Source organism: Gossypium hirsutum, chromosome D06 (assembly GCF_007990345.1).
Source record: "Gossypium hirsutum isolate 1008001.06 chromosome D06, Gossypium_hirsutum_v2.1, whole genome shotgun sequence".
Classification (NCBI taxonomy): Eukaryota; Viridiplantae; Streptophyta; class Magnoliopsida; order Malvales; family Malvaceae; genus Gossypium; species Gossypium hirsutum.
In genome coordinates, this window is record NC_053442.1 from 61,724,348 (window position 1) to 61,746,021 (window position 21,674).

Genomic DNA, 21,674 nt, shown 5'->3' on the forward strand with positions numbered 1-21,674 from the left:
AGAACACAACAAATTTAAGAATACCAAAGGTGAAATTCTACTATTAGTATTTGTACTTTAAGTAAATTGTATATTTAGTCCCTTTACTTTAATTCAGTTTTTAAAATTTTAAAATTTCAATTATAACCCAAAAGATAAAAATTAAATCTGCTTGGTTAAATTTGAAAATACATGTTAACCTAACTTTCTTATCAAAATTTATTGAATTTATTATATGCATATTTTAGTGTTCCCTTTTGAAATAGGTAAAAATAGTTATAAAATTTAAATTCATGTTTTTATATCTCAAATAATTAATATATTCTTTTTATCTTAAACTCTCACATTTTCATTGAAGTAAAAATGTATATTTACAAAACGATAAACTACTTATTAGTGATTAATAGAAATAAAGCTTAAGAGTGCAAAAAAGTTCTCGAATTTAAAAAATAATAATTAAATTATTGTTTTTTTTACATTCAATTAAGTATTTGAATGGTTAAAATTCAGTAAAATGACTCCTTGCCCAACATTAACTGTTAATTTTTAATGGTCAAATAATGTGGCAGTTAAGTTTAATTTTTTTTTTTGCTAATTAAGATGTCACTTCGAATGCCATGTATTGTTGATGAACATTGTTTCTTGATATGTCATCAACAATACATGTGACATACGGGCTGACATCTCAATTGGCGAAAAAATAGAAAAAAAAAGTCAAATTTTACTGTCACATCATCTTGATCGTTAAAAATTAATGGTCAATGTCGGTCAATGGTCTATATTATTGACTTTTAACAATTCAAATACCTAATTGAATACAAAAAAAATCTAAAACACGAATCTTCCTCAATTGTAATCTATTGGTTGGTGTTTGTCTTCACCAACAATAACTTAGATTCGAATAAAAAAAAAACAGAAAACATCTTCGATAAATAATAAAAGTTTTACCGAAAATTATCATTTCAACATCGCATTTTACTCATCACTTTTCGATCATCATGACATTATCAATTTCCTTAAATCACTGTTAAGTTCACATCTGCCACTACGACAAAATGTCATAAATAGTCAAAACACCCGCAACCACGTCCACCACAAAATTCGCCAACATGATTTAGAACTATACTAATAATTAAAGTTAGGAAAGACATGAATATTACTGTTGTCGAAGAGAAGAGAGGACTACGTCTTGGAGAGAGCTGTCTCTTTGCATGGCATCCTTAAATTCTTCGAACGTAACCTTCCCATCACTGTTTGCATCCATTCGATCGAATATTTCATCTAACTTTCCAGGTTCTGTAATATCTGGTGGAAGACAGTCATCGGGCAATGCCTGTAATGAATGAAACCTTCATTATTTTATATACAACACACTTCTAAAATAATTAATCTTAGTTTATTTATGTGAGAATACGGTAAAAAAATAAATTATTATACTAAAAAATCATGTTATTAGGTTCAATTTCTATGAAATATTAGAAGAATGACAAACGATTCACCTTAAAAACCTTATAATTTTTAGATGTAGGATTGTAGTATTTCAACGTTTATGACCCTTATCTATATAGGAACGACAATAGAATGATCCGAGATATATAAAAAGCCTCTCATCCTCTTCAACACCACTCTTGCATGGATGCTAAAAATACATCCATAACTATTTCATATAACTTCATCCCACTTTTTCTACTAATGATTTTCAATGTAACATTGTAAAATATATATATTTATATTTAGGGTCTGTTTGATTGACGGAATTGATTTTCCGGAAAATCATTTCCAACTTTTCCAGCGTTTGATTGGAGGAAAACATTTTCCATTTAGAAAATGAACTCCAAAACAAGGGGAAATGGGTTACATTTTAGGGAAAATGTCTTACCCTTTCAATTTCCGTAAGACATTTTCCGTGCTCTCCTCTCTATCGCCTCCTTCATTCCTTCTTTCATTTCCGGTAGAAAACTGCTTCTGTTTATCGATTTTCCAGTAACTTGTTTTTTTAATTATTCAATACTTGTTTTTTTAACACAATTACAAATAATTTATTTGATATTAGTTTTTTTCAATTTATAATGATTAATATTGTAGCTTAATAATTGAGTATTATTATAAATAAATCATTGCAATATATGTAAAAATAATTTAAAATATAAAAATTTATTAATATATATTAATATATGTAAAAACAACTTTTCCGAGAAATATTTTCAAAAAATCTGCCAAGCAGCAGAAAATATTTTACACAGATTCAATCAAACACCAGAAAATATTTTCCAGTAAATCATTTTACAGAAAAGTAAAACATTTTCCAGAAATTATTTTATGGAAAATATTTTACTGGCAATCAAACAGACCCTTAGTAGCAAACTTTGGTATATAAATTTGTTTAGTACGTGCACAATATAAATATATATATATTAAAAATATGAAAAAATGGTTATTTGTCAAAATTGCCTCACAGCTACATCCACATTAATTAGAAAAAAGATTTATAAGAATAAGGAAGTGAATTTACTCTTAACATTGATGCTAGTTCTTCTTTAGTAATGCATCCAGATCGATCTGTATCATACATCTGTTAGCCAAGAAAACAGAAGCTTGTTAATAAATAGAATAAAAAAATGCTTATGAATGTTGTGTGTTGGTTTGATGGTCATGGTATTTTTTGTCTCATGTGTGACTTGGGTTCAAGCTGTGCTAGTTATGTTGTTAGGGTTTTACCCTCCTATATTTCCCATTTTTTCTGTTGTACAAACTGTTATAGAATATATCTCAAAATTTTCAAATAATTGAAAGAAATTCATTTTAAAAAAAAACTTGCCTTAGCTAGGATAGCAACTCTTTAAATAGGACCATTTTTCTAATTACTAAAATAATTGAAATCTCCTTCATTGAAGTTCTCGGGCTCGGTCTTGGAGGTACAACAGCCCAAGGCCCAAGGCTAAAAAGGATCCAAAATATTATTTTTCAGTTTTTAAGGATCCAAAAAAAAATTAACTTTTAAAGGTCAAAAATTTTTTTACCAACTTTTAAGAGACTTAAAAAAGATTTTTCTCTAACTTTTAAAGAACTTAAAACCCCATTTTATTGTTTTACCTAAGGCCTCAAAAGTATTAACATCAAGTCTCGAAGTTCTTCATGATTACTAAAATACAAAGAGTTTTAAACAATAGAACTAACAAAATCTTATGTTTCTACTACTTAAACGATATATATAACTTTAGGTAATCCCTTTTTAAAAAATACGAATAACTTTATTTTTATGATATATACATATATATATATATTACTTTTAAGTTTAATAAGAAAAAAGCATCATGTGATTAACTTAATAGTACATAATTCAAAAAAAATATATTTGGATAATACACAAAATAAAAATTGATACATGTCTTTCATTTAATTGTGTTTATCGAGTTAAAAAATATTTACTTTGAAAAGAATACTAATCCTAAATTAAAACGCTATAAATACATTAAATATAAAATTATTTATAAAATAAGATAAATAAAAGATGTACCTCGAAGCACAGGCGAAGAGCGTCATCTCCTTTAGAATTCTTAAGACTGGAAAATCCACACACAATTTCTCTCATATCAACAGTACCATCTCGATTGCTATCGAATAGGTCAAAGATACGAGTAGCCAAAGGAAGTAGTGAAGACATGTTCATTGCTTTTAGCACCTCCTCAAATTCGGGTAAAGTAGCATTGTCACCGTTAGCACATCTGTATGTTACCAAATACTATATTTAAGAATGGATGCATGAACTAATATCCATTAATAAAATTACAATGAAAGATAAGTGAAAAGGTGGAAGTGTTGGGAATCTGACTTGGAGGAACACTATCCCTTAAGAATGGTCCTAAGAACTAGTTAGGACAATGTCCAATTTTCTAGATCTATTGTAAAAGTGATTGCATGATATAATTGGTATAAGATCCAAGTTCGGGCTACAATATGAAAATGGAGAAAGAGATGTGATGCTCGATCCAAACTCCAAATTACTTGAAAATCATCATTTTAGGGTAGGTAAATGAATCAATTAGGATGAAATCCAATTTGTTCGATATTAGAGAAGGAAAGGATTGCAAATGTTAAGATCCGAAATCTCGGACTTATTAAATACTATCTCTTAAAATTGATAGGTCAAATGTATTGAGAGAAAAAAGGGAAAAAAAATAAAAAGCTCGGTTTTGAATGCTTACATTTTCTTAAAGTTCGACTTGAGGTTATCAATTTCGTCCTTTGAAAGGTCATGGGAGCCAAGCAAACTTCTTAACCTCTTCGTCCTTAGTAAAACCTTGCTGCTCAACACACTGGCTATGGCGGCAGCACGTAGCTTACGACGCGCGTTAAAACTCTGCAATCTGGAAACAACCTCCGCATCTATTTGTTCTTGCTTTGCTGAATCCCCGATGACCCATGGATGAGCTAGAAGCTGTACAAATTGAAAGAAGGCATTTGATTTAATTTGCATTTCTTTTCTTTTTTTAATTTTAAATCGTCATTTTTTTTTCAAATTCGAATAAAATCGAAGGTAAGTCTAAGACCTAATGTGAGATTCTTTTTAAATCAATGGTTGTGGTTAAAATATAGAAAAAAAATTGTAGCCATTTAATCAAGCCACGTTGAAAGTCGGGAAATTTTACCGATGACGTGGAACCTGTTAAATTAGCTATCAAATGTTTTTCTTTGGAAATTAATTTCACTGTTTTAGTGCCAAAACCGATTGAATAGGTTAAAGAGGTAAACTCATTTTTTCTTCATTCAAAACTTACGTGAAATAATCAACGGTGGCAAAGGCGAAGCTAAAAAAAAATTTTAGGGGGCCAAATTAAATTGTAATTTTTATGATAGTAAAAACGTAATTTCACCATTCGAATAGCCTATATTTTTATAATTTTTAAAAGATTAAATCAAAATTTTATCATTTTTAAGGGGGTAAAGTGTAATTTTACCTTTATTAATTTTAAATTTTAAAAATTTTAAAAGACTTAAATAGATAATTTCCTATTTTAGGGAGGTAGAACCCCTGCCAACTTGCTAAATACACCCTTGCTAAAAAGATCTCACGAGATCTCATTATAATAAGATGATTATATTTTTAAATAGATGCAACCATCCAAATCCAACCATAAGACTGTTGCTTCAAACGTTAGGGGAAAAAGGGGGTTAAAAGAAAGGAGATGATATACATACTTGTTCAGCACTAGGTCTTCTATCAGGATCAACTTGCAACAGATTAGAAATCAAATGCTTTGCTGATGAAGAAATGTTTTTCCATGTCCTCTCATCGAAATTGTATTCTCCCTGCCAAGGCATCAAATTTTAACTTATTATTCAAATAAATCCAATGAATTATAAAGAAGGAATGAAACTAATTAACATACAGCCATTATCATCTGTTGTTTCTGACGATTAGATTGAGCAATAAATGGTGGATACCTGCAAAATATGAAAGTAAGGAAATGGCATTACATTTATGGTGTGAATATATTACGTAAATTCAGGAATATGTACATGTTTGCTATGTTAGGTTAAACTTAAGTTTCGCTTTAATGTTAAATTTGATATTAAAATATTTTTTAATTTGATATTTGAGTTTAGTTTTAATGTTTAATTTGATATTTGAATTTTTTTAGTTTGATTCTTAAATTTTTTTTATTCCATTTAGGTACATGAATTTAGTTTTAATGTTCAAATTGATACCTAAATTTTGCTGTCCCAATTAAGTACCTATATTTTTTTACTAGAAAATATATGTCTAGTACTAATTGGGCCACATAATATCGTTTGGTCTGGAGATCAAATTAAACATTAAAGTCAAATTCAAGTCTCAAATTGAAAAAAAAAAAGCAACTTAAATATCAAATTGAACTTTGAAACTAAAATTAAGTACCAAATATATATTAACCTGCTATATTTTCATACTCGAGTTAGGATGTTAGATACATATATATATATATATATATACAATGGTTGAGCCAGAGTAGGTTGGTAAGGGCCCCGACCCCCTAAAATGAAAGTTTTTTTATTTAGGCTCTTTATAATTTACAAAATTTTAAATTAATAATGATAGAATTACACTTTAGCCCCAAAATAATAATAAAAATAATTTAATTTTTAAAAAATTATAAATATATAAACTATTAAAATATACAATTTAAATTTAATGTCCCAAAATTTATTTTTGCTTCGCTAGTGTATATACATTTAACATGTATATGAATATGAGTTTAGAGTTCAAAAGAATGTTTTGATTTTAGATTATGCAAACATATTTGAAAATGCTCAATCTTTGAACATGTATATCCACGTATTATCATATTATCATAAGCTATTCTTTTTTATTCAAAATTATTGAGATAAATCAAGTCAAATGGGGTGTTCAATTGGTTAACCAACCCGAATTACTATTAACTAAATTAATCGATTCTATTAAACCCTTAACCGTTAACTGAACTGAATTTTTTAAAAAAATTAACTGAACCAAATTTTTTCAGTTAATTCGGTCGATTAACTGAAATTTATATGTTTTATTTTTTATTTTTGGTTAAAACAAGTAGAAAATATATATAAAAAAATTAACCAAATTAACCGACCGAGTAATTTGTAATTCCAAAAAATTAATTAAACTGACTGAATACTTATATATTATAATGTTATTTATTAAGTTTGGTTCATTCGATTAACCAACCGATTTTAAACTGAATTAACCGTTAACCAAATTTCTAAAAAATTATTAACTGATCCCCCATCGAACTAATTCGGTTATCTGACTGATTAACCGAATTCGATCGATTAACTAAATTAATTCGATTTTACCTTAAATTTACACACCCCTAGAATCAAATATAAACCTAAATATATGAAAGAGTTTAATATGAATTATATCGTTGTACTTTAAAAAAACTATAAAATTAATAATTCTATTTTAATTTTTTTAGAAATTGTTAAATATATAAAATTAAATTATTGATATTTGCTAATTCGTTACAGACAAATGACTGAAATGTTAATTTTGTTAATTATTAAACAATTGATTTTCATGTAAATTGTAATAATATTACTCAATTAGATTTAATTTTCTGATAAATTAAAATAAAAATATAATTTCTCAAATTTCCTAAAACAAAAAAGAAAATTCAATGACCAAATAATAATAAATAATTTAAGATTTCGAACAGCGGGAAAAAATATGGAAGATTTTGGGAACATACCCCGAAAGCAAGATGAATAAGATGACACCCAAAGACCACATATCGCTCTTTGCTGTGATTTGCCCCTGAGAAAGCGCCTCAGGTGAAACATAATCTATGGATCCAAACAACCCGATAACCGGATCCGTAAATTCTTCCACCGAACTCAATCCAAAGTCCATGATCTTCAACGTTGAATCTTTATTTTTATTCAAGAACAAGCAGTTCTCCGGTTTCAGATCTCTATGAACAATGTTCGCCTTATGGATCGCCGCTAATCCTCCCGCGATCTGCCGTACCACCGCTGCCGCACCGGCTTCCGAGTACCGTGTTTCCGCTACTATCCGATCGAACAACTCGCCGCCGGAGCACAATTCCAGCACCAAATGAACCCCGGCTTGATCTTCGTAAACGTCGTAGAGATCGATCACGTTCGGATGCGGCGAAACGTTCTCGACGATCTTCCTCATGACGAGGATCTCGTTCGTCAACAGCGCGTCAGAGATGGAAACCTGGTTACGCGTCGGCAATAACGCCGCCATCGAAGCAATTGTTTTCTCGACTCGAGCTGGTGACGGCGTCGTTCCGAATCGTTTCAGTGTTTTAATGGCGACTTGTGTTTTCTCATGATCTGATCCGTTCTTTCTTTTTATACCTTTTCTTACGACTGAGAATCCACCTCGTCCTAGTATATCTAGGATTTCGTATTCTTCTACTAGTTTCGCTTTATCTTGTCCCATGGGGAAATCAATGAAAATGAGATGATTTGAAGAGCTTTTGAGCTTTGTAAAGCAAGCAACAAAGGCGGATGAGGTTGAAGCTTGAGGAGTTGGTTGCTAAAATAGTCAACATAATCAAGAAATAATAAGGGGAAACGCGGATTGACATCAGCAATTGGCAAACAGTTGATTCATTAGTTTATGGTATAAATTATGAGCCAAACTCAGATGGAATATATTATAAGGGGAAGTAGCTGATCATGAAGTGACAAAGTTAAAGTCAACCATTAACTAACCACTTTTTCTAGAAAATAAAAATAAAAACAAAAATTATTTATCGCGGGTAGTGATACAACTTTTAAAAATTTAAGTATAAATATTAGAGATAACATTATTAGAAAGAACATTCTCAAATCTCAAAATGATAATCTTTATAAATTATAAAACGAATATATAAGATACTTTAATTTTGCTAAAAATATATACTTATAAAATATCTGAATTAGGCTCCTCGATTGTTCAATTAAATATTAGTATTGAAATAGTTTAACTCGAATTATGTTATAATGTTCGTCATTATCCGTTCCTATACCAACTCACTATCCAACTAAAATCAACTCGATTCTTCTTACTTCAATTATCATGTAGTTCGCTTGCATGGTTCGCCTATATATTTTGCATGTAGACGAATTCATATTTGGAGGACATATGTTAATCCTAGGAGAGGGTACATGTCAACATACAAAAACATATTTGATCCTAATACAACATATCAAAAGATCGCACCTTATAAATACGAAAATAGATCATCTTCAAAGAGGAATACAAATGAATACTCAATAAATTCAAATTTAATTAAATCAATTCAAATGGAATTATAAAATACACTCCCACAACACAAAATAGAATTATAAAATATGATGCAAATAAATGAATGTTTTAATATATATAATATTAATTATATACAAATTATTAAATAGAAAAAAGGTTTTTTAAGTTTTTTTTTCTCAGTGAGAAGTTAGAATAAAAGTTAAAGAATGGAAATAAATAATTAAAAATGGTTAGAACCACCCAACTTTGGGCAGTTGAGTGCACTGTTTAGGCAAGCCATGACTTTGCATATTGATTAAGCATATGTGACTCAGTCAAATGTAAAATCTTATAGATATAGACAAGATAATATTACCATATATAGTGTTTTCCTTATTATGTAAATTTTAAATAACTTTATGGTTAAAATTTAAAATATGTGGGTTTAGACTTAAAAGATAATAAATATGGGTTCAAATTCAAATAATATAAAATCTCGAACAATGAATAAGGTATTTGATATCATGAGTCAAGTCACGCATTTAGATTCGAGGGTTTGTTTAAAAAGTAGGAGAGTTTGGATAAAAATATAGATTTAAAAAATGAGTTTAAACAAAAATTAAGACCTATTTTTTAAACAAGCCACGCGTCGAGTAATATCAATTAATTTTTATGTAAACTTTTAATAACTATATTTGCTTCACAATTTTTTTTTTACCTACATCGTGAATATGTCATGAAATTGCAGTACATCCACTATTTCAACATAGCAAACTATCAGATTCTATCAAGTTTCTAAGGAACAAACGATGAGTGTGTTTTTCTATTTTTCATAGTCATTTTAGGGTATATTAGAATTGTTCCTTCTAACAATATTGTCTCTAAAATTTTCTATATTTCGGATGATATAGAAAATAACCCATCTTAACATTTAATTTTAAAATGCCAATTAAAAGATTAAAAAATTATTGAAATAACTAATTTGATATTTAATTTTAAAAGAAACAATTAAAAGAAGGGTAAATTACAAAAATAATCACTTTTATTTGTTTTAGGTTACATTTTAGTCACTTGCGTTATCGTTTTGTTATGAAGTGGTCACTCTACCATTAAGTTCCATTACCTCCCTAACAAAAGTCCTACGTGGCAATCCAAATGGGTTTTAAATACCAACTTGGATGTCCTACATGGCAGTCCAAATCAAATTTATTTAATTAAAAACCTATTTTTATCCTAGCAATTTGATATCCCAGTTGGCATTTAAAACCCATTTGAATTACCATATAAGACTGCCGTTAAGGAGATAATAGAATTTAACAGTAAAGTGATCATTTTGTAACAAAACAATAACGTAAATGACTAAAACATAACATTTCAAACATAAGTAATTAAAATGTAACCTAAAACAAACAAAAGCAACTATTTTTACAATTTTGTAACAGCCTGATCTTGAGTCTAGTTGGAACAGTGGTTTCGGGACCACAAATTCGACGAGAAAAAAAAAAGAAAAAATGAGATGGCCTGAATTTTCAGTGGTATCGGAAACAATGATTTTGGATCACTAAATCTGACAAGTAAGCTTGAAAATTTAATAAATTAATAATTATGGGTCAAGTGTGAATTTAGAAGGATTTTTGAAATAGTGAATTTTGTGATTTAAAAAGTATTTAATAGGTAAACCGGGTCTAAAATGAGGTATCGAGACCTCGAATCCATAAGCCAACCCATAAATGTTTTTATAAATATTTATGGAGTTCCATTGAGTTAGTATTAAAGTTTCATTAGAAAATTTTAACGTTTTGGCCGTCAATTAATTAAAAAGGACTAAATTGAAAAGAAGCAAAACTTGCTAAAGTGATTAAATAGCCTAACAATTAAATAAGGAAGGACTAAAAGATAAAATGGACCAATTTAAGTGGCTGAGGTGGCATACCGTTAAAAAAATCAAAGATTTTTATGTATTTAAAGACAAAATTGGAATTATAATAAAGTTTAAGTGGCCAACATTTATTTTAAGAATTTCAAGACCATTTCTTCTTGAAAATCGGTGGGAAACAGCCATGGAAAAGGATTGAGAGCTGGTCTTTCATACTTAAGCTTCAAGTAAGTTCAATTCTTGTTTTTCCCTTGAAATTTTTATATTTTTGGACTTATACAATTAGGTCCAACTTAGTGTTCTATTAGTTTTTGATTTTGTTAAAAGTTTTGGAAGATACCATTGATAAGTTTGTATGATTTTTGTTATTTGGTGATGAAATTAAGATGTTAATGGATGTTTAAAGGTGTTTTATTAAAGAATTTTGGATGAAAATATGTTTTAGGGATTAAATTGAAAAGTAATGAATTTGTAGAAAAATTTTGAAATTTTAAGAAATCCATGGGCTGTTATTGATATGTATGAGAATGATTAGGCTTGTATCAAAGGTTAAATTGAAAGAATTTCATTTCCCGAGCCTAGGGATGAAATTGTCATGTGTTAAAAGTTTAGGTTAAAATGGTAACCAATAAATTGCACTAAAACAATTTTGGGCAGCAGCAGTGTGCCAACTTTGAAAAATCACCATAAATTGTAGAAATTGAATTAGAGGATGAATAAAATATGAAATTAAAGCTTATTGAGTCTAGTTTCTCATGGAAGAAACGGTGTAAGCAATGAAATTGTAAATCATGAGATATAATAGGTTTTATGAGACAAGATCAGAATGAATTCGGGTTCCCCTGTTCTGACTTTGGAAAATCATTAAAAATTGAATAAAAATAATTGTAGACTAAAATTTATACGTTTAGAATTTTTAGTGAAGAGGGGTCGGAACTGTCTAGCAGTGAAACAGGGGAGAAATTAAAGAATAAACTGTACTTATTGGCTAAGCCAAAAATTCTGAAAATTTTATGGTAAGAAGATATGTGAGTCTAGTTTCAGATAAAATTAACGGATCTTAATTTTGAGTTTATTAACTCAATATATAAATAATTTAGTGACTCTGACTCGGATAGACAAATTTGAATTTACTTATAAGTAAATAGTGAAAATATAGTTAATGTTATTTAAGCGTGTTATATACATTAAGGATGTGGAATGAAGAGGAGGAGGAGGAAAATTGGAAAATATATGAATGACTTGTGTATAAATTGGTCATATATTCTATTATAATCGATAAATGTTGAATTAGAAATGATGTAATGTTTTATTTTAAATAGTTACTATGAGATTGATGATGATCTGATTTTAGCTAAATTAAAAGCTAAAGCGATGTTTTCATTGCAAAATTAAGAATTTTATAAATGTGTTAATGAATGGCATAATCGATAAACGTTGAGTTAAATGATAAATACGTGTTAGTATTGAACTTAATGATATTGAATTGTATGAGAAGTAAATGGAAATTTCTATTGCTAGTGATATGACTTGAATTAAAAGAATTATGGTGATATTGAAATGTATATTGGACTGAGAAATTGATTTGAATCGTGAACATGAGAAGTTATGAATTGAATAAAAAGGAAATGAAGCATTGAATTGTTAAGACTTTGTGAATTGCATGAATATAAATCGGGTCTCGTAAGCCCTATTTATTATGAATATAATATTTAGAGGATATATTGTGAAAAATTATAAAAGCATGTTAAAAAAAATTTGAAAGTTTTAATTTAGATGTAAATTTTATAATACGGTTAAATACGTTTACAAGCGTATGTGTTCTGGTAATGCCTCGCGCCCTATTCTGGCGACGGATACGGGTAAGGGGTGTTACAAATATCACTACACCAAAACAGGCTTTTAGCGGCATTTTTAGCGGGATTTTGACAAAAAACGCCACTAAAAATCGAGCATTAGCGGCGCTTTTATAAAAACGCCGCTAAAGATAGAGAATTAGCGGCGCTTAACACAAAACGCCGCTAAAAATTAGAATTAGCGGCGTTTTCTAAAAATTGCCGCAAAAAGCCTAAGCCATACGACACCGTTTTCTGAGTTTTTGGGGCCCTTAGCGGCGTTTTTTAAGAAGCGCCGCTAATGCTCTGGCCTTTAGCGGCGTTTTTGAGTAAGCGCCGCTAAAAGCCAGAGCATTAGCGGCGCTTCTTAAAAAACGCCGCTAATTCTCTATCCTTTAGCGACGTTTTTGAAGAAGCGCCGGTAATGCTCTGGCCTTTAGCGGCATTTTTGAGGAAGCGCCGCTAATACTAAGATCTTTAGGGCGTTTTTGAAAAAGCGCCGCTAATATATTTTTTATTATAAGTTGAAAAATTGATATTTCGTTGTATTCATTATATAATAGTCAAATTTACATTTAAATGATAACAAATAATATTGTTTAATACAAAATGTTTTTATTAAAGAGAAGTCCTACCTCCTAACTATTTATTATTTTTTTCAATCATATAGTTTATTTAAACTACTTTATTAGAAAAATATATTAAATTATGAGTAAAATAAAATATCATAAAACTTAAATTGATAGTTCGATTAAATAAATCAAATAAAGTAAATATAAAACACCAAATATGGTGTTTATGGATTTAGGGTTTATGGATTTAAGGGTTAGAGGTATAGGGGTTAGGTTTAATTAGATTAATTAGTGTGTTTTAATTTATATATTACAATAATGTTTAGGGTTAGGGAATTTGGACTGGGTTGGGGTTTAGGGATTAGAGATTTAGGGTCGGGTTAGGATTTAATGTTTAGGGGTTAGGGCTAGAGGTTAGGGTTTAGGAGAGCTAAGGATATATAGGGTTTCATGGGTCGAGTTAGGGTTTTGAGTTTAGATTAATTTTTTTATTTATATTTTAAATATGTTTTTAAATTTCATATATAATTGAAAAGGATAAGATAACAAATATTTTAAAATATTTAATTAATTATCATTATAGTTTAGGGTTTATATGGCTTAAGGTATATGGTTAATTTAAGATTGAAGGCCAGTTTAATTAGGAGTTACTATTTTAAGGTTTGAGGATTATATATGGATTTAGGCATTATGGTTTAAGGTTTAGGGGTTAGGAGTTAGGGGGTTTAGGGGTTAAGAGCTAGGGATTTAAGGTTTCAAGGGTTGGGTTAAGGTTTAAGGTTTAGACTAATTAGTTTTTTATTTATATATTAAATATGTTCTTATATAATTGTAAAAGATATAATAATAAGTTTAATATATTGAAATTATGAGTATAGTTTATATTATTTAAGAGATATATAATAGATAGACTTTATATATGTATATTGAATGGTTAATTTAAGATTTAAGGTTTACTTTAGATTTGTTAAATGATACAATTTTATACAATTAATTAATGCTTTTATATTTAAAAATATTTAATCTAAACCATTTGATATATTTAATATGGATAGATAGGTAATTATTTAAATTGGATAGGACCAAATTATAAGAAAATATAAAATACAAAAATAAAAATGGAATAAAAAATAATTCTTTATGTAATTATTTAATTTGGATAGGACCAAATTATAAGAAAAAATAAAATACAAAAAAAAAGAAATAAAAAAATTTCTAATTATTTTAAATATTACTTAAAATTATAATAATTCTTTATGTAAAATTTATATGAAAGATACAATAATTGAATATAAAAAATATGCGAGCTTTAGCGGCGTTTTCAGCAAAAAACGCCACTACTATGTATTAAAATTTCCTAAAACGGTGCCGCTTGGGTAGAAAAATTTAAATTTTTTAGTGGCGTTTTTGCTGGTAGACATTACCGGCATTTTTGTGAAAACGCCGCAAATATGTATTGCAATTTTTCAATAGGGTCAGTTTAGGTAGTGGCGTTTTTTCTTTAAAACGCCACAAATGTGGAAGAAAATAAAAGATAATTAAAATAGAAAAATAAAAATGAAATTTAAACACTAAAAATGTTAATTTTATCTAATTTATTATAAATATTACTTAAAGGAGACTAATAAATAAGTTAAAAAATTAATATATAACTTTTGACAATTTAGGAGAGGACCAAATTAACAAATGGAATTAAATTAAAATAAAAAAATAAAAACACTAAAATTTATAATTTATAATTTTATCTAAAATTTATAAATATTAGTTAAAACACTAAATTTTATAATTTTTACTACTATATATTATAAATATTACTTAACAAAACTATGGAATACCTAAACGGTGCCGTTTCAATATAAAATTTGATTTCGTAGTGGCATTTCCACTAAAAACGCCGCAATAAACGAGACATTAGCGGTCACCGTTTTTGTGGGCATTAGTGGCGCTACTGTAGAAACGCCTCAAATTTTCAATTATTTCTGCTTCCAAATCCCTAATCAGGCCGTGCCCTCTTCCTCTTCCCTTTTTTTCCCAATCCACCTCCACCGATCCACCTCCGGTCCTCCACACGGCTCCGCCCAATTCCAGAATCAGAGGTTAGCTTAGAGCAGTGCTTCTACCGTTCTACGTATTCTACCTTTGAATTTCAAAGGTATGTTAACTTTTATTCCTTTCCTTACACTGTATTTCTTCCTCCTTACACTGATCCATCAATTTTCTTCATCTCATCTTCCAATCTTTGAAGATAATCCGTAATCTTGGATAACCTTTGAAACCCATTTTTAATCTTCGAAACTTCTTTCAGAAACTCAGATATAGTTTTCGGTACATAAACCAAACTCAAATCCAAGCTTTGAGGACCAAATCCAAACTCAAATCGTCGATAACCAAACTCCTTTCTTCTGTTCTACCATGCGTTTCATTTATTTATTTTTTTAATTTTATTTTCAGGGTTTGCACATACATGGCCGAATCTATATAAACGAACAAGGGATTAACGCACAGGTACTTTGTCAGTCGCCCCTTGCATTTTTTATTAATTAATAATTGAATAAATAGTTACGTTCCATTATTCAAGGCGATTTGAGCATTGTGATTACTGTCATATTCTACCACTCCATAATTTGGTGATGAATCGACATTGTTTTTCTGCTCATTTGATTTTTCATGCTCGACTAAACAAAAGGGTGTTTTTTATCCCTTTTTTTTTGCTAACGAAAATGAAATATTAGGTTGCAAATGCTAGTGCTTGCTTCATTTTTGACCGTGTACAGTTATTTTCAAATTTAAACTACAAAAATTTTAGTAATTGAAAATGCATATAGTTCTCATATGCTTTTCCATGTATGTACAGGCATATTTTTCCTATCTTCATTCAGCACTCTCTTGGTGCTTAGTTCCTTCCAGCATATTGATTAATTGTAGAAGATAGTATAGTTTGGTCTTTTTTGTTCTCTTCTTTCCCTCCCATTCCTCCTTTCATTTTAAAGTACTCAAGTCGTATGTTGTTTGGAAAAACAAGGGCAGAGTATTTCTTGAATGCAAGTAAATGATTGATATTGATGGCAGTGCTAGAAAGTTGCATAGCTTGGTTTGCAGTGCATAATGCCTATCAGATTCCTTGGAGTAGTTCATTTTTTGCCACTAATAATTTCTTCTATACCCCTTCATTTTGCAGTATAGTGGGCCCTCAAAACATTCTTTTGCATATGTTGAATGGCTAAAAGAAGATGACAGAGATTTAGATATACTAGTTCAGACATCTCCAGCGTTTAACGGGCATGCCTTTCCCAAACTGAAGCTGCGATATAAGCCTTCACTTGTACAAGTAAGCAATATGTTTATGTGTCTGCATGTCTGTCCTTGCATATTTGTTTAATTGTATCCAAATTTGATTTATTCCTTTTCTCTTTTGCTGCTTTTTGGTCTTCATAATTGTATTGTGTTCTTTTTTCTGTGATGCGGTATACACATTTGCCTTTAGCTAATTACTCTTGTAAAAGGCTTACATATTAGTTGTCACTGTTTAACATAGAATTTCTTGATGGAATGTTTAACTGTTTTAATTACTCAATACTATTACACTCGCACCGGTATTTAAATCCTAATGGAAGAAGCATATTAATTGTAACTTCATAATTCATAAAATAGCTACCTTTAATTTAACCTTACTACCTTAGCATAAACTTTAAAAATTGTATTTGTGGTCTAACTTTATGGATCTGTGTTCTTCCAGCTTGTTCAGAAGCATCTGATTTCAGTATTAGGATTTTACTTATGTTTAGGATGGAACTATTTGTTGAACTTGCATTTGATGATTGTGACTATAGACAATTTTTCATTAATCTCATTGTTCTTTTGATGTTTGGGCATTTATATACCTTATTTCTGTCTCTCTTTTACTCATCCAATTCAGTTGAATATACACACACAAAAATGCTATAAATACTGAGGTTGATTGCAATTACAGCAAAGTCGGTTGCAGCTGATATGAACCCCCAAGTTTTGGTTGGTATATATGTTCAATAAAACTGTGAAGTATGAAATGGCAGTTTTGGATGACTTATTAGTAAATTTCAGACAATTGATTATTGAAGACAAGTAAGCTTGATGCTTATGTTTTGTTTTTTTTATTATAATGTTGTTTATTTTGACTCATGCTATTTACTTGGACTTTTACTTATGTTTTTTTTATTATAATCTTTTTGTATTATGTTTGTTATTTATTTGGAATCATGTTGTTTATTTGGGTTGATGTTGTGTTACTTTTATTTATTCACTTATTTACTTCAATTTTTTGTTGTATGATTATGTTTAAAAATTTTAAAGAAAATTATTTTTTGAAAAATTACATAAAAATAAACAACAATAATTTTATTTTTAAATTTAACTCGAACAAATAATTCGATTCGATTTCTATCTCACTCGATTCGATTCGATAAAATTTCAAATAAAGTTAGGATGATAAAATGGGATTCGAAAACTCGATTAACTCGAAAATTTTCGATTCGATTTGATTCGATTCGATTCGATCGAATGCTCACCCCTAATAACAATCATATCATAACTTATATATACAGTTACATAATAAAATTTGATAACTCAAATTTATCAATTGGTTCATAACTTATATATACAGTTACATAATACATAACTTAAATAAAATTTTTATTTATTCTTACATAATTCATCACTTAAATAATAACCTACATAACTTACATAGAAACTTATATAGAAACTTGCATAACTTACATAATAACATAAAAACTTAGATAATACATAGCGTACATAACTTACATAATACACCACTTACATAAATAACTTGCATAATACACCACTTACATAAATAACTTGCATAATACACCACTATACCTTAACTTAAATAATAACTTACATACCTTAATTACACTTATTCCTAAATCTTAAACCCGTGCAATTTATTGTCAATGTCAGACATACATAATTAAGAAATGGATCGCTCTTGGATGAATTTGTCAAGGGTAAGCCACGGTTATTGAAATGGAGTACAGACTTTTCTAAATTTTGCATTTCAATATGCAAGCCAAGAGAACATGATTCTTTGCCCGTGTAAGAAGTGTGTGAACATAAGCTGGCATTATCGTGAAGTTGTATACGAGCATCTAATTGTTGATGGTTTTGTTCGGGGTTATAAACAATGGTTTTTTCATGGAGAATGCCCGCCTAGTACTTCCTCCTCAAGGATGGATGTATCTTATGATGGTAATGCTTACCATCAGTCTGTTAGAGGGGATGACATGGAAGGGATGTTGCGGGATGCATTTAATATGCACAATCATGGTTTGCAGTCGTTCCCAGCCGACTTTGTGGCATTTGATGATTGTAATCTCGGTGGAAATGCTTTTGCCGAACAGGGAAGAAGTGTACCTCATGAAGAGCCGAATGGAGAAGCGGTGAAGTTCTACGCGCTACTTAATGAGATGAACTCAGAACTATATGAGGGATCGAAATTTTCAAAAATGACTTTCTGCATTCGTCTTTTCCAGTTAAAATGTTTGGGAGGGTGGACCGGGAACTCATTGACAATGTTGTTAGAGTTTTTGAGAGAAATGTTTCCATTTGCAAAAATCCCTCAATCATGCAAAGATATGAAGAAAATGATAAAAGAATTAGGTCTTGGGTACAACAAAATCCACAGTTGCCCGAATGATTGCATGTTGTACTGGGGCGATCGGAGAAACCAACAGTGCTGTCATGTATGCGGCGAATCCCGTTGAATAAATAGAAACACAGAAGATGGGAACGACGATGAAAATGATGCACAGCCAAGAAAGAAGCCGGTCAAGATTTTGCGGTATTTTTCGCTGATACCAAGGCTTCAAAGGCTTTTCATGTCGTCGAAGACAGCGGAGTCAATGACGTGGCACCATGAAGGACGAACCGATAATGGACTATTAAGGCATTCGGCAGATTCTTTTGCTTGGAAATCATTTGACAATAAATTTCCAAGCTTTGCAAGTGATCCCAAGAGTGTGAGGCTTGGCCTAGCATCTGATGGATTTAATCCTTACAAGATCATGAGTACTGCATACAGTACTTGGCCAGTAGTGCTTGTTCCTTACAATCTGCCTCCGTGGATTTGTATGAAGCAATCTTCCCTTATCTTATCTATGATTATCCCTGGAGAGAAAGGGCCCGGGAATGATATCAACATTTATTTACAGCCACTTATTGAAGAGTTAAAACAATTATGGGCTGGTGTCGAGACATACGATGTGCTGATAAAGGAGAACTTTAATTTACGTGCAGCTTTGATGTGGACCATTAATGACTTTCCCGCATATGCCAATTTATCCGGTTGGAGTACCAAGGGTCGTTATGCGTGCCCTTGTTGTGCTGCACAAATATGTTCGCAATGGTTATACAATGGGAAGAAGTTCTCTTACATGGAGCATCGTCGGTGGTTACCGGACTTGTGGATGATCCTAATGAGGCGGACTTGTGGAAAAAAGAAATATTTTTTTTGAGTTGCCTTATTGGGAGCACCACCTTTTACGACACAATCTTGATGTTATGCACATTGAGAAAAATGTTTGCGAGAACATTGTCTGTACAATTTTGAATGTAGACGGAAAATCAAAAGACAATCTTCAGAGTCGACTTGATTTAGTTCAGATGGGAATTCGACCTGATCTTCATCCGAATCCACTTCCGAATGGTAAATATCGGTTGCCGCCTTCTATTTTCTCAATGTCGAAGACAGAGAAAGAAGTGTTCTGCATGGTGTTGAAGGATATAAAAGTTCCAGATGCGTATGCATCTAATATATCTCGATGTGTTAGTGTTAAAGATCGAAGACTATATTCGCTAAAATCATATGACTATCACATCTTAATGCAAGATTTACTGCCAGTTGCTCTACGATGTTGTATTTCGAAGAAGGTGACGTCTTGTATAATTGAATTATCCAATATAATGAAAGTCATTTGTGGCAAAGTTTTGGATGTTCAAGAACTTCAGAAGGTACAGGATCGAGCCGCTTTAACTTTATGCAACATGGAGAAAATCTTCCCACCTTCCTTCTTCACTATTATGGTTCACTTGATAATCCATCTCCCGCATGAAGCAATTCTTGGCGGACTCGTTTTCTATCGATGGATGTATCCCATAGAAAGGTGTTAATTACAAATTTTAAAATTTTCCTCCATTCACCTATATGCCTTTAGTTACAACTTTTGATAATGTTGTATACCGTGTTTAGGTTCCTATCCAAATTAAAGTCTTATTGCCGCAACAAGTGTTATCCAGAAGGATCGATTGCTGAAGGCTACTTGGCAGAGGAATGTATGACCTTCTGTTCAAGATATTTGGAAGATGTTGAAACAAGGTTGAACAGACCAAATAGAAATGCTGGACTCACGGATCATAACTTTACCGAGACTTATTTGTTCCAAAGTTTTGGAGAACCAATCGGTAAAGTTGAAATTGCAGAATTAGATGATTTATCGTGGGTTCAAGCACATCGATATGTTCTGTTTCACCATTCATCAATCGAACCTTTACGCAAGTAAGTTCTGGAAATTTGATAAATATTCATCATTTAAAAATTGTTTATAGTCTAACAAAGTGAACATATTTTTAACATAGTGAGTACAAACAAATATTGAGATCACGTTCGTGCTCCCGAAGAACACAACATCGAGATATCAATAAGTTGTTTACAGAATCTTTTCATGAATGGTTAAGCCAAACGGTATGTAATTGGAGCTTTCACCGACAAATAATAACATTTACTCAAAACATTTTTAATTACTCATTTTACTTTCCATTCAATAGGTTTGGGAGTGGGAAGAACGTCACCGACGAAGTTAAATAGCTTTCCCAAGGTCCAAATCGGGTGGTTAAAAGATATAGTGCGTTCCTCATAAACGGATTCAGATTTCATACAAAATATCGCGAGAGATTGAGGAGAACGCAAAATTGTGGAATAGTGGTTAATTCCTCAATTACAAGTTATGCTAGTGCTAGGGACAATAATCCTGTGGAGGGAAATGTGAAATATTTTGGACTTCTTACTGACATAATTGAGTTGGATTACTACGGCAAATAGAAAGTTGTCTTATTTCGAGGTGATTGGGCCGATGTTAATACTGCACGTGGAATCAAGCAAGATCAATTTGGTTTCACAATGGTAAACTTTGCTCGATTGATTCACACAGGACAGCAATTGATTGATGAGCCGTATGTATTTTCTTCTCAAGTCAAACAAGTTTTTTACTCAAAAGACCCAACTGATGAGTGTTGGTACGTTGTACTCCGTAACATCCCTAGAGACTTGTTTGACATGGGCAGTGGAAGTAGAGATGACATTGACGACAGAACACAAACTTTGCCATTTCCAGAACAGAACTTAAACGAAAACATCCCTAGTACTAGTACACAATTTCAATGGGTCCGCCAGGATACGGATGAAGAGATTTACGAATTATAATGTAGTAAGCTTTTACGATTATCTACTTACATCTACGAATGATGACATTTCAACAATGTTAATATGTGATATTATTGTTGTAATTGTATACTAAGTTTTCAACTAATTTATTTGTATTGCAGATAAAATGCCTAGAAGAAAAGTGCGATCGCACCGCATTGTTCAAGGTACTCTAAACTCGACGGAAACAAACAGCACTGAACAACAGACTGCT

At 30.5% G+C, this 21,674-nt stretch overlaps 1 protein-coding gene across 1 annotated transcript; it reads right to left on the bottom strand.

Annotated features, from left to right (window-relative positions):
- Nucleotides 1-933: 933 nt before the first annotated feature.
- On the bottom strand, nucleotides 934-8,057 carry LOC107903365 (calcium and calcium/calmodulin-dependent serine/threonine-protein kinase). Its single transcript, XM_041096075.1, has 7 exons — nucleotides 7,200-8,057; nucleotides 5,370-5,424; nucleotides 5,179-5,289; nucleotides 4,185-4,417; nucleotides 3,497-3,704; nucleotides 2,492-2,551; nucleotides 934-1,312 (listed from the first exon to the last, which is right to left on the bottom strand). The coding sequence occupies exons 1-7, from the start codon at nucleotides 7,916-7,918 to the stop codon at nucleotides 1,136-1,138; spliced, it is 1,563 nt and encodes a 520-aa protein (XP_040952009.1). The 5' UTR covers nucleotides 7,919-8,057; the 3' UTR covers nucleotides 934-1,135.
- Nucleotides 8,058-21,674: the final 13,617 nt, after the last annotated feature.